The sequence below is a fragment of the Nanorana parkeri genome, unplaced genomic scaffold (genome assembly GCF_000935625.1).
Source record: "Nanorana parkeri isolate BGI_ZX_2015 unplaced genomic scaffold, ASM93562v1 scaffold1612, whole genome shotgun sequence".
Classification (NCBI taxonomy): Eukaryota; Metazoa; Chordata; class Amphibia; order Anura; family Dicroglossidae; genus Nanorana; species Nanorana parkeri.
The window spans coordinates 35229-48842 of NW_017307880.1; the positions used below are offsets into that span (position 1 = coordinate 35229).

The window sequence follows — 13614 nt, forward strand, 5'->3', positions numbered from 1 at the left end:
TCCACACAGACTCGGAGCAAGCAGGAGCAGTGATTCGCAGTGCACATTGCATTGGCTGTTTGAAGAAAAGCTCTAGGAAAATCAAAAACGTACCATCACACTGCATTTTTCTTTTGGCCAATGACAATAAATATCTGCTGTGACATCATTAGGCGTCACCTTCCTTAGGGGAGACTTTAAGGCTCCATTCACATCTATGCAATGCAGGATCATGTACAACGTCACACAGAAGCCCGCTGCCGCATCACATCTTGCAATGTTAGGTGCACATTATGGTGCCATTATTTCTTTTACTGATTATTATTTACTATCAAATGTTCTGATTTTTCACATGAAAGTTTGTATGGAAATATACCAGTGTATGGCCAACTTAAGATGATGGGCATACAGTCTGTCTTTTCCAGGCCTATGTAACTAAGATTTATGAATGCGATCTGTAAAACGTGAGCTCTCAGGTCAAATGCTCCAATTTGTAAACATCTTTACACACTAATAATATGATGTATGTAAATAACACCTGTGCTACACACTATTTGCTCTGATTTTTCTTAAATAATGGCCATTCTCCTATCTTCATAGATGTAATAAATCTAAAGGTCTAGTAATGCTGCAGAGAAAATCAACAAAGGTCTAGTAATGCTACCGCCTGTTTATAGCTAGATATATAGTCCTCTGATGCCCTCTAGAGGCAGAAAATAACAATTTCTGTGGGTATGACAGGGCTGCAACTAATGATTATTTTCGTAATGGATTAGTTGGCCGATTTTTTTTTTTTTTATTTTTTTTTATTTTATTTTTTTGATCGGATAAAAAAAAATACCATCCTTTTAATTTAAAATAAAATACACAAATGCAGTGTTATCAACATAAAATTGTGTGTGTGTTTTTTTTTTGTCAAATAATTTTTGTTACATTTCGTAGAAACATATAAAACAGGGCCATAGTGGACATATCCCCGGCCAAGAACAATACAAAAAAGGCAGGCAATAGAGCCTGACGACCATAAAAAAAAAAACCAGGAAAACAGTAGCAAGAACAGCAAGTCAGCTCGCTCAGTCCCCAAAAACACTTGAAATGCATCCAGGATGTTGGGGAAAAAATGTACTTAGGTGAACAACATCAATTATAAGGTGCCATGTGTCACTGTGTCTTAGGACCATCTCATAAATCAAAAGGCAATAGCTACATAGAAAAGAGACCTACAATATGTCCAATGCAGGGGGCTCAAGGCACCGGAGTTGCCATAAGGTGACAGGACAGCCAGAGATCCAAGACCTTATTGAATTTATGCGTACAACCTCTGGATTCATAAGTAGCTTTGTACAAGGGCAAAACAGAATTACAAACATAACGTTTACTTCAGAATAAAACTGCAAGCACAATTTTTTGCAATCGTACGGCATTGCGGTACCATGTGTTCCAGTGCGGGTGATCACACTGTGGGTGGGAGACACATTTGGGGTGAAATGAATGGCACTGCAACGCACCTCCCGCAGCAGAATTTGTCAGGCCGAAACCGAAAATTACCTTTTTTTTTTCCTACCCCTTGTTTTTATTTTTTTATTATTGTATTGCAAGCACATGGCACTTAAATAGCTTCAGCCGAGGAATGACAGCTGCCAGTGGCAAGATTCTGCAGACGTCAGCTGAATGTAAATACAGCAGTTAGTGGGCTGGTGCAATCGCCAGCATGTTATTGGCCTTTTCAGATTGCAATAGTCAATAGCAGGCTGGCTATTGCACCCGCCCACTGCTTGCTTGCCCTCCTCCCAGCGTGGAGGGTAGAGCTAAGGGATCCAACCAACTAATCGATAATGAGAATAGTTGACAATTTATTATCATCGATTTATATCGTTTAGTTGGTTGCAGCCCAAGTATGATACTTATACAGTATAAAGCTGAAAATGATAACAAATATCGAAACCAAAAATAAAAGTAGAAAATGAAATTATACAATAACTAAAAATACTTTCTATCAGACACCCCTTGTAAATAAATACCAGCTGCAATACACTAGGGCTGCAACCAACTAATCGATTAGGAGAATAGTTGTCAACTATTCTCCTAATCGATTAGTTGGTTGGATCCCCTAGCTCTCTCCTCCACGCTGGGAGGAGGGCACAGCAAGTAGTGGGTGGGGGCAATAGCCAGCCTGCTATTGGCTATTGCAATTTGAAATGGCCAATAGCAGGCTGGCTATTGCACCCGCCCACTACCTACTGTATTTACATTCAGCTGCCGTCGGCAGAATCTTGCCACTCGCAGATTTCATTTCCTGGCTGAAGCTATTCAAGCGCCATGTGCTTACAATACAATTATAAAAAAATATATATATAAAAGGTGTGAAAGTAATTTTCTGTTTCGGCCTGACAAATTCTGCTGCGGGAGGTGCGTTGTATTGCCATTCATTTCAATGGCACCCCAAATGCGCCTCCCACCCACACTGTGATCATCCGCACTGGAACGCACAGTAGCGCAATGCTGTGCGTTCCAGTGCAGTGTGATTGCAAAAAATTGTACATGCAGTTTTATTCTATAGTATACTTTATGTTTTGTAACACTCCATTTGTGCATTTTATTTTAAATTTAAGGATGGTGTTTATTTATTTTTAATAAATGAAAACAAGGTATGTCATGAAACCTGGAAAGTTTTATCTAAAGATATATTTAACATATTATTAAGGGGGTAGAGGGGAAACCAGGCAAAACTAAATATTAGCTGATTAACCTTCAGCTTTAATGCTTTGAAAGTGTAAGGGCCTGTTCACACGACAACCGTTTTCTGTGCTGACCTAATCCGTACGCTTCTGCACTAAAAATGCATCCCAATGTGTTTATGGGCTACAGTTCTCACGTGCGCAGTCAGTTCAGGTTACGACAGAAAAAATACTGCATGTCACATTTTGTACGGTCAGGAAACGAAAAACGCATCAAAAACGCACTGCACTGCAGCTAACATACTGACAGCCCCACTCCAGCAAAAAAAAAACACATAGCGCCGCTTCTGCTGATCCGCACCTTATCCAGACCTGATCAGGACCTGAACCTCATGTGAACAGGCCCTAAACCCAGACAAAACTTTTTTGTTGTTTTGGATTAAGTGGGGAAATGTCAGAACCTCTGTCAGGTTTCTATTGCTATCCTGGGTTCAGTGTTATAGATTTCCCCTCGCTTCCTGTCATGGTGACAATAATTTCACCAGACAGGAAGTGAGGAGAAATCTGCAATAGGGACAGAGAGAAATAAAAAGCTTATAGGCTCTAGTCTTCTGCTATTGATAATAGATGCGGTGGTTCCACGCCTTATACCTTTTTAACTTTTGCAATCTACCCTAACGTATTATACACCGTTTTGGGGCTTTAATTTAATCCTAGATTTGGATACCTATACTGTATGTTGTACTGCGCTTTAGTAACATGCTTCAATTTCCTGCATGCGTCAGATTGAGAGCGTTCTACATGAAGGGCAGTGGTAAGTGTTCTCCTACCATTTGAGTTTGCTTTTCACCATTACCAAGTGAATGAACAGTTAATATATATTATTTTAGTACATTTCCCTAATCATGTATTGATTCCAGTCAAAAGACCCATGTGTGCTTCTCTCTGCTTCTTCGCCTGATTTCTTGTAGAACACTAGGAGACTGCTCCACTCATAGATCTCATGCATTAAAGGAGAACTATGAGGTGAGTGCTTTTCACTCACCTCATAGTTCTAAGGTTCTCCTTTTAAGAAGAGATCTGTTTGCTCTGTTTAACTCTAACAAATAGGTTGTGTCAGCGGTCACACATTGCAATTCTTTACTGAAGACCCCTGCAGTGTTAAGAGTTTTATATACTTCATTTTCATAGAGGGTCTCGCATGTTGCCATCTGTCATTATGCAAACTATTTCCTGGTGTCTAGTGTCTTGCAAATAATTACCGGTATAGCCAATGTGGATTTCATTATGAAAGTATAATAACGTGACACTGTTGAGATTTGGTGAACTATTAGGCCCCGTTCCCACTGCGCGATATGCAAATCGCCCGTTTGTTGCGCGATTTGCATATTGCGCGACATCGCGAGATTTGCCGCGCGATATCGCGTTCAAGCTTGCATTGAGCAAGCTTGAATCGCGGCTAAATCCGCTCCAAAAAGGGTCCTGCTGTAGCGACACACGACCCGCGACAACAGGACCCTTTGCCGCATTGAAATGCATTGGAGCGCGATATCGCGCGGTAATTTGCTGCGATATCGCGGGAATTACCGTGCGATAAATCGATCAATGTGAACGGGGCTTTAGGGTTCTGAGAATCCACATAAATGAATAATTGAGCCATGTCAGGTGTTGAAATCCTTTTACAAAGAAAGGAGAAAAATAAACTAGAATGAAAAACTAAACTGCATTATAAGCACAGTGATCATTAATTCTGGTTGGGTGCAAGTTAGTTTTTGATTCATCATGACTCCTAAGCTGGATGGTTTAGGATATTTTTTTTGTTCTATTAACGTGAGAGAACGTGACCAGGCTTCCATTATGTTCCCTTCTATATAACTTCTACCACAAGGCAACCCATCATGCGTCTGCCTGTGGGAGTCATGCCTGTGGCTTGTAGAGTCTTGCAATGGCTCATGGAACTATAGGTCCACAACAGCTGGATTGCTGAGGTTGCATACCCATATTCTACCATATGCCACCCTTCAATTTTCAAACTTCCTGCAAAAAGCTTTATTTGATTTTTTGGGTATTGGGAGAACCCTTAGGATCTTTACTGCTGTGTTGGTGTTGTAATATAACAATCGCATCACAGCACTTGGACCTTCTGTGAACTTTCCATATATTCCTAATCCTATGGAGTATATGTTAAGAAGATGGAAACACAGTAATTGTGCTTGCTGATAGATTTACAATAGCAACACACGAAGAATGTGCTCCAGAAATGGCAACCAGGATGTCTGGTGTCATGACAGACAGTAAAATTCTGCATTACTCGAGTAAAGACATAGGGGGTGATCTGTTCACAAAGCGAACAGCTATGCGAACACGATTCACAGTTCATTATAGCCACTAGATTGCGCCAATGAGCACTGGAATTTCCTATGCTCCTTAGCGCCATCTGGTAGTCATAATGAACTGCAAATGATGTTCGCTGTGTGAATAGATCACCACCTAAGTCTTTAGTGGATTAATGCAGAATAAGTCACCCCTCCCCCATTAGAAAAAACTTGGAAACTGTGTCTTTTTTACATTTAGAATCTAGCCCCTATTTTTAGGCTCTAAACTTTTTTGGGTAGGTTTCCTAATGCTATGGCCATGTGTATATGTGTGCATGGGCTAAATGACTTGATAATTGTGTGTCCTTTCACTGTGCAGGGCAGTAGAAGATATGACCATCAAGATACAGTTATCAACTGTACCACTTTTAACTGTGTGTGTCTGACAAACATACCAGTGGTTTGATTTTGATTGTATATGTGGTATCAAAATGTTCTTTTTAACTGTTAAAGACTTGAAATAAAAGTATATGTAAATATGAAACTTCTTTTCTTTTTATATATCCTTTACTTCCTATCTCATGGGAACTACAACAGGAAGTGAGAGGAAATATCATAAAAGTCAGGTGAAATCCCCTATTAAACAGGTGTCAAATGAACGGATAACCCTATTGGAAGATTTCCCCTCACCTGCTCCTGTGACACAGAAATTATAGATTTCTTATCACTTTATGTCCTGGAGACAGTGGTCCCCGGGACAAATGGTGAGATTGACTCTATCCAGCTTGGGGCACAGACAGCAATAAAAACCACAAAGGGGTTATAAATCCCTTCACTCTATCCAAAACTAAAAATAAGTTTTGGGGTTTAGATGCACTGTAATCATGCTATTCCATTTATGTAGTATGGAGGGATAGTCCTAAACCTTAACTTTTTTTTTATTATAGGTATATTTGTCATTGGGGTTAAATCAGTCGGAAATTAATGACTTTTTCACTGGCCCAGCATTCTTGGCTTGGGGTCGAATGGGAAATATCCACACGTGGGGAGGTCCTCTGTCTTCCACCTGGATGTACAAACAGTACTCCTTGCAGGTAAGATCCTAACATGTTCATTAGGGAACAATATGCAGAAATACCATAGCCATAAATAAGTGGTGTCGGTTTACTAAAGGCAAATAGTCTGTTCGCTTTGCAAGGAAATTTTCCTTAGTGAATGTGCTGAAAATTAACTTTGCAAAAAAATACCCCAAAACATGCAAGGAACATAAAGTGGGCCCTGCACTACATCATATATACTCTTGCCCCTAATAAACAGAGGTCCTTTGGAGACCTGTTTTTAGGCACATATTGCACAGAGGCAATGCACTCGGTGTACAGGGAACAATGCACACAGCCAGAGCAGCTCACTGTATCAGGAAGTGATCGCTGGGGGGGACAGCTACTCTGGTAAGATCAGGGACAACTGTGAAGAGCTCTATGAGATTTAAATGGACATCAGAGAGGTACGGTGTGATGGTTTGAGTGAAACAGCAAAAGTAATTTGTGCATGAGTTCTCTTTTTCTATTATATATTTTCAGCTCAAGATCGTAGAAAGAATGAGGTCTCTTGGAATGATTACAGTGTTGCCTGCATTTGCTGGACACATTCCTTCAAGTTTACTGAGGTAAGATATTAGACATTACACTGGCATATCTATCCCACGGAGCCCTGATAAAGGACTATAAAGTAATAGGAAAAAATGTCTCCTATTTCCTACTAGAAGTATCATTTCTCCTCCACAGTACAACAGAAATAAAAACTAAACCGCTCCTGGAAAACACGATATAGTAAGCTGTCCACACCGTAACATTTTCTTGTGTCAAAAGATTTTCTAGAGTGACAAAACACTCAATTTCCCTCACCCATGCAAAAGAGCATGAATGGAGGAATCTCCCCTGTCAGATATTGTATATTGATAAAGTGCAACGAAGAGTGAGAGGCACTGTGATCTTTGATTGTAAACGTTGCATGGTTGCAATATGGGTTTCTATTATGGTGCTCCATTGTTTGGTAGTGGCTGCACTTCCACCTACAGGGACCCCACAGAAGGCAAGAGGGGGCCTTGGAGAAGTTGATTAGAACAAAAAATGGAGGCACCTCCAAATGAAGAGCCCAAAGACGTTTTCATTGGTAACAATAAAAGCATGAAGTGTTACTAATGATAACTCATTTGAACTCTAATTTATATGGTGTTGCTTCTGTTTTTTTTTGTTCTAATAAGCTGTGGCTATCCGAATACCCAGTGACTGAAATTGATGGGATATAGTCACTGTTTGGCTGACAATTTTTCACCAAGCTCCTTCGACAAAAGTTGGCAGGGATGGGAAGCAGCTGAAATTCAATCTGGATATGGTCGTCTTAACACTTACCCATACCAGAACCCCTTTGCAGAACCTGGATTGTGTTCAGGGTTGTAAGTCTTTGGAGAGATCTCCTCTTGAGCTGCCCATACAGGGATCAAATTTGATGCGTTTCCTGCTAAATCAGGCAAAATTTAATGTGGGTGTTCTTGCCAGTACCATCCAGCTTGTCGGAAGCTGGTGGTCGATTCTTTTCTTTTTATCAACTTTTGTCAGTTGAAAAAAAGCCTGTTAAAACTGACAGTGACTGCAGCCAATCAGCTATAGCCACCGTTGGGGTATTCCGACATCCATGAGCGCTGTCTGTCTGTCAATACAATGGCTAGTAGGGGAGATTTCTTTTACCCAACTTGTTTACCGTGGATGGGGTAATAAAAAGATTTCTCACTTTTAGCCGATGAGGCTGAATGAATAAATTCCTAATGTGCGACACCAGGATTACTCTCTTTTGTGTCTACAGGACAGCAAGTGAAGGGGAATCCCTCACATGGGACATCAATAACAAAAAAACACCCTAACGAGGGTTTAACCACTCCCCCATTCCCTGCTTTATCCACTATGGAAAAAAAAAAAAGATTTGGCTTTAGATGAACTTTATTGTGAGAAATAATAAGAATATATGGGTTTTTTTTTGTTGTTTTTTTATTAATGTATCCAGACATGTACAGAAATAAGATATTTATATAATGGCTTTATAGGTGTGGGCTGGAAAATATCAGCAACAATATGCTGTTTATTTATGGGGTTATTAAAACCTTGTTTCATATACAAAAAATTATTTATAATACAAACTGTAAAGGATTTGTAGTGTATCCAGGCACCACATCCCAATTAAAATATAATTAATCATATGAATCGCTTTGTATATAAATATATATCGCTTTGTATATAAATACAGTCCGGCTGATAGGGTGCCAAAGAGTCGTCCCAAAAACATTATTTAAAAAAAATATCTTCAAAACCACCAAAAAAAAAAACTTCTTCAGTATCTCATGGCAAAAATTGCTTTACTCTTCAAGCTCATTCACATTGGTGTGCATATTATGGGAGGATGTGGCTCCCTGCATATGGCTACACACTGACCCAAACCTGCACATTCGTGCAGGTCTCGGTGGCTGCACTTAGGTGCCCACTGTATACGTTGTACGGATGTCCACGCCTGTATGAATGAGCCCTTAAGATTGAAGACTTCTAGCGCAAAACTTCTTTGAAACCAGGTTCTTTGGTAGCTTTCATCCAACGGGTTTTACACCCAAGAGTACCCATCAAAGTCACCGCCCCTTGCATCATTCAGTGTCATAAAACTAATCCATTATGTATCATAATTCTGCTTCAACCCAACATTCCTCCTAACAGAGGTAGATAGTTTGTCATTTTCAATTGTATTGCCGTATATACGACCATATTTATTTAATTAAAAATTGCTTTCCTTGTCGGTAGTTGGGTTGAAGCACAATTAAAGGGTTATTAAACCCTCCGTGTTTTTTTTGCATATAGATATATGCAAAAACGTTTTTTTTTTCAAATGCTTTAAAAGAGGTCTAAACTTACCTGTGTCTTCGCCGCGCGCTACCGTCCGAAAATCTGAAAAATCTGGGGCGGGCGCAAAGGAGCATGGGGCGGGCGTATGCGCAGTTTAGATTTTCAGCCTTTTACCTTATGTCTCTCCTGACAAGTCTATGGATAGTGTACACCCGCATGCAGGCAACGTGGGACAGGAAGTTCCGGCAAGCACAGAGGAGTCCGCGCTGGATCGGAGACCCGCTGCAGTGCTGGAGAGAAGGCTGAAAACCACAGGAAAGAAGAAAATCGCATTAAGAAACATCATTTATGGTAAGTGCTTACACTAAGATTGAGGGGAGGGTGAAAAATATACGTTAATGTCACTTTAAGATACATTTTGGATTAGTTTTGTGATCTAATATGGCATATATATCTCCTATGTCTCCTGATGAAACAGATTGGAAGAAAATAAAGTATACCAGAAACACAAAACTATATGATTGGTAATAGTCAATAAAGAAACAGAGGACAATGAAAATGTTGTTTAAAATGTTTGAAATGTAATTTCCTGTCTTGTTGCTCAGGGTCTTTCCTAAAGCGAATGTGACCAGACTTGGCGGATGGAGCAACTTCAATTGCACATACTCCTGCAGCTATGTTCTGGACCCGGAGGATCCCCTTTTTCAAAGGATTGGGGGACTTTTTCTGAGTGAGCTCATCCAAGAGTTTGGAACTGACCATGTTTACAATGCAGACACCTTTAATGAGATGCAACCAACTTGTTCTGAACCTTCTTATTTGTCTGCAGTCAGTAACGCCATTTTTAAATCCATGGACAATGGTAAGGGCGAGAGAGAAAACTTTTGTTTTGTTTTATGGTTGGCCTTCTATGTGGCAGCTAGTATTTCAAAAGTCTTGTGTCAGTCACATGTTTTGTTTTTGGAAAACTCTGCTAAAGAAGCTCTTTTGATGAGCAGTAAAATGTCTTTAACGTTACAGAACAAGTCCAGTTGAATGGGACAAACATGTCATAAATGTTGTCCATTCCTGTGCTCTCTGACTGTGCCGCACTGTTGTCAGTTATGCTGTCCTGAGGACTACAGGACTTTAACAACAGAAAAAGGGCAGGACTACTGAGTACTCCCCTAACCTAGATAGGCAGATACAAGAGCGTGAATGAGCCTTGTCACTCTAGTACAGGAAGAATGTGAAAATACAGGGGGGAAAAAAAAAACTAATGCAGCCACCATACCTAATGACTGGTAACCTGCTATGTATTACATTTTTGTGTTTTAGATATGCTACACAGCAAGGGTTAAGTGCTTATTTTTGTCTAGGTACAAAAATACTCACCTGATCCTCTCAGGAGGATGAACTGGCTTGCTCTTAAACCGGTCGCTGGAGCCTCTCTCCCTCTCTACTGCAACAGTTTAAGGATCCTTGAGTCATCATGCCCTATACACTGTGTACGGTACTTGAGAATGCTGAGGAAATTATCATCGATGCAACGGAAGAGGAAACTGGCTTCAGGGAGTGCTATAGAAAGGCAGCCAGCTCTGAGGTTCGGGTGAGTTTAACTTTGGTATTTTTGCACTTAGACAAAAACGAGCACTTAACCCTTCGATTGTAGGGGTGGCCCCACTGCAAGGGTTAAGACAATGTTTGCCCGGAGTTCTTATTTTATGGTGGGCACGTCTGTGCTGCATACCATACACTTGCTTTGGGTGTGCTCCTCTCTAGCAGTGCAAGGTCCAAGATTTTCGTCACTGCCATATTTTTCCACATCTGGCACATTTTGCTTGTCATTCGGTGGCTATTGATGATGTAACTGCTGCACATGTGCCCTGGAAATACATTATCGCAGCACCTGGCTCCATTTTCAGAACAGGACACTACACTGCACATGTACCACAGTCTATGTACAGATAAAACATTTGCAAGTAGACTGTTTTTCTGAAGAGTCTTATTTTCCTGCTGGCAAATTTTTGTTTTTATTAGTTTAGTTCTGCCTTACAAGAACTTGCTTGACTACATGTTTCTTTTCTGATATTTCATTTTTCGCAATAGGGTTGCTTTAAAATAAATTTGTCCAACAAATATGAAGTGATGACTATCTCTGGAGGGTTTTGGACAATGGGAACGTAGCAAACTGTGTACTGTGATGGAGCATGTTCTGTGTAAATTCACCGCTGAGGGCAGAGTTCTCTAGAACCAAAAACCAGAGTGCATCTGGCTTTTCACTATGTAGTATTATGTTATATGGAGATCGTTATTTATATCATTCTAATATTCATTATTTCTCTTTTTGCAGTGGATCCTGGAGCCATCTGGATGCTGCAAGGCTGGCTATTTATTAACAATCCATCTTTCTGGAGGCCGCCTCAAATTAAGGCCCTTCTCCATGGAGCACCAATTGGTAGAATCATAGTCCTGGACTTGTTTGCTGAAACTATTCCTATTTATCAGAACACTGAGTCTTTTTATGGGCAACCATTCATTTGGTGCATGCTGCATAACTTTGGTGGGAGCCATGGTTTATTTGGAAAAGTGGAGAGTGTAAACAATGGACCCTTTGTTGCATTGTCCTTCAAAAACTCTACTATGATAGGAACAGGAATCACCCCTGAAGGCATTGAGCAGAATGACATGATCTATGAGCTGATGAATGAAATTGGTTGGAAATCCAAGCCTCTCAATCTTACTGAATGGATCTCTGATTATTCTGACAGGCGTTACGGGCAGAAACAGCCCTATGCACAAGCCGCATGGCAGTTGCTTCTAAGTAGTGTGTACAACTGTACTCGGGACTGGAAGGATCACAATCACAGTCCATTAGTTAGGCGACCATCTCTAAATATGAACACCGATATTTGCTACAACGAAATAGACCTTTATGCAGCTTGGAAATTAATGCACCTTGCGGCTCCTTACTTCGAAAATAGTTCAACGTTCCTCTATGACTTGGTGGATGTCACTAGGGAAGCTATGCAGATGCTGGTTACCGAATATTACCAGGAAATCAGGACTGCTTATAGAAATGAAGATCTAGAAAGAGTTATGACTGCAGGTGGCCTGTTGGTGTATGATCTCCTGCCTGAACTTGATAGTCTTCTTTCCAGTCAACCTCAGTTCTTGCTTGGACGATGGTTAGAGTCCGCAAGGAAGATGGCCAGCACCAAAGCTGAAGCTATTCTTTATGACATGAATGGCCGTAATCAGATTACTTTATGGGGTCCCACTGGCAATATTTTAGACTATGCCAACAAGCAATTGGGGGGGCTAATTCAAGATTATTATAAAGAGCGCTGGAGTCTCTTTCTTTGGTACCTGGTTGAGAGTCTTAATACAGAAGTACCCTTCCAGCAAAGCAAATTTGATCAGGCTGTCTTCAGTGTGGAAAAAGAGTTCATCTATAATGGCAAAACCTATAGTTCTACTCCCACTGGAGGCACCATTAAAATAGCCAGAAATATTTTCATAAAGTATTTCCCAAAAAGACAAAAGCTGTACCGTCCCAGATGATGCAATGCCACATGTGCATTCAAAAGGAAAACAGACATTTCAAGCAGAATATCAGATCTTATTCTTATAATTTGATAATGCCATGTGATATATTTCTGAAGTGAACAGTCAATGGTGAAACATAAAATATACATAAAGGCTTACAGATCACACAGCAACCACTGTTATAAGCAGTAGAACAACTGCAGGCTTTGAACTGCCACCTGCTGCTTGCTTCTTTCCAAAAACAGTACTAGTGGCCCAAGGGCTCGATTTCGTCATTTTTTCACTTCTGACTTCACTTTCACTTTTTAAGCTTAAATAAAGTTTGTTTAAATCTATGAAGTTTATTTCAGGTGCATCAAAACAAAAGTATTGCAGTTTATTTTCTTGCCAAAGCCAGAGTAGGAAAACCTGTTGCCTGCCAGCATGCTCTAGCAAAGGACCCTGTGCAAGTGGTGGTCTCTCCGCAGAGGTCCAATATGGTCCCTGCTGAATCAGGGCTAGAGCGCTCACGTCAACAAAGCTCATGCTCCCTGCTAATTGGAGGGAGATCTGCATAGAGTCCACACAGAGAGTAAGACCTTCGCAGCATGCTGGTAGGGGATGGGTTTTTCTACACATGGTCTAGATGATTTTAAAGGAAATGAACTGTAAGACTTTGATCGCCTTTTTGTTTTGATGTAACTGGAACGTATTTAATTGCTGTTAATCTGAGTTTTAGACTTTTACTGAACTGCAAAATAAAAGGTAGAAAACCATTATAGAGACAATGAAAAGATACAGTAATGAGCTATGAAAATAATCTAAAACACAAAGTGTGCTGTAAGCCACAGATATGAGATGATGGTGGATGTGGGAATATGAACTGACCACCAAACAATTCTCATCTCAGTTCTCGTTTTGAACATGCACATTCATTTTAGCCAAACATGAATATTAAAGTAAATATAAACCCAGTCACTAGGTAACATATGAGTTTTAACAAGTTAAAAGTAATTTCCAAAGTTCTTCTTAATTTTTGTTTTGTTTATTCTGCAGAATACCTGGTGATTCTGTCATGAAAGTCTTTGTTCAGGCACTTCCTGTTGTGGTGTGACAAGTGCGCTCCTGCATTGTCATCCTCTCACATGCTTCCCTGGTGAAGACTATAAGCGACCCTACTGATACTCAAGATACAGTTATGGCTCATCCTTGTAACTATCAGGAAGCTGGTCCAGAGCAGTGATGTGCACC

The 13614-nt window shown here is 40.3% G+C and overlaps 1 protein-coding gene across 1 annotated transcript in view; it reads left to right on the forward strand.

Annotated features, from left to right (window-relative positions):
• The window catches only part of NAGLU (N-acetyl-alpha-glucosaminidase), a 44261-nt gene extending 31862 nt beyond the window's left edge, over positions 1-12399 (forward strand). The window contains exons 3-6 of the mRNA XM_018570849.1: positions 5920-6066; positions 6553-6638; positions 9462-9718; positions 11189-12399. Of these exons, the coding sequence (XP_018426351.1) occupies positions 5920-6066; positions 6553-6638; positions 9462-9718; positions 11189-12399 (1701 nt within the window). The remainder of the gene's footprint in view (positions 1-5919; positions 6067-6552; positions 6639-9461; positions 9719-11188) is intronic.
• Positions 12400-13614: the final 1215 nt, after the last annotated feature.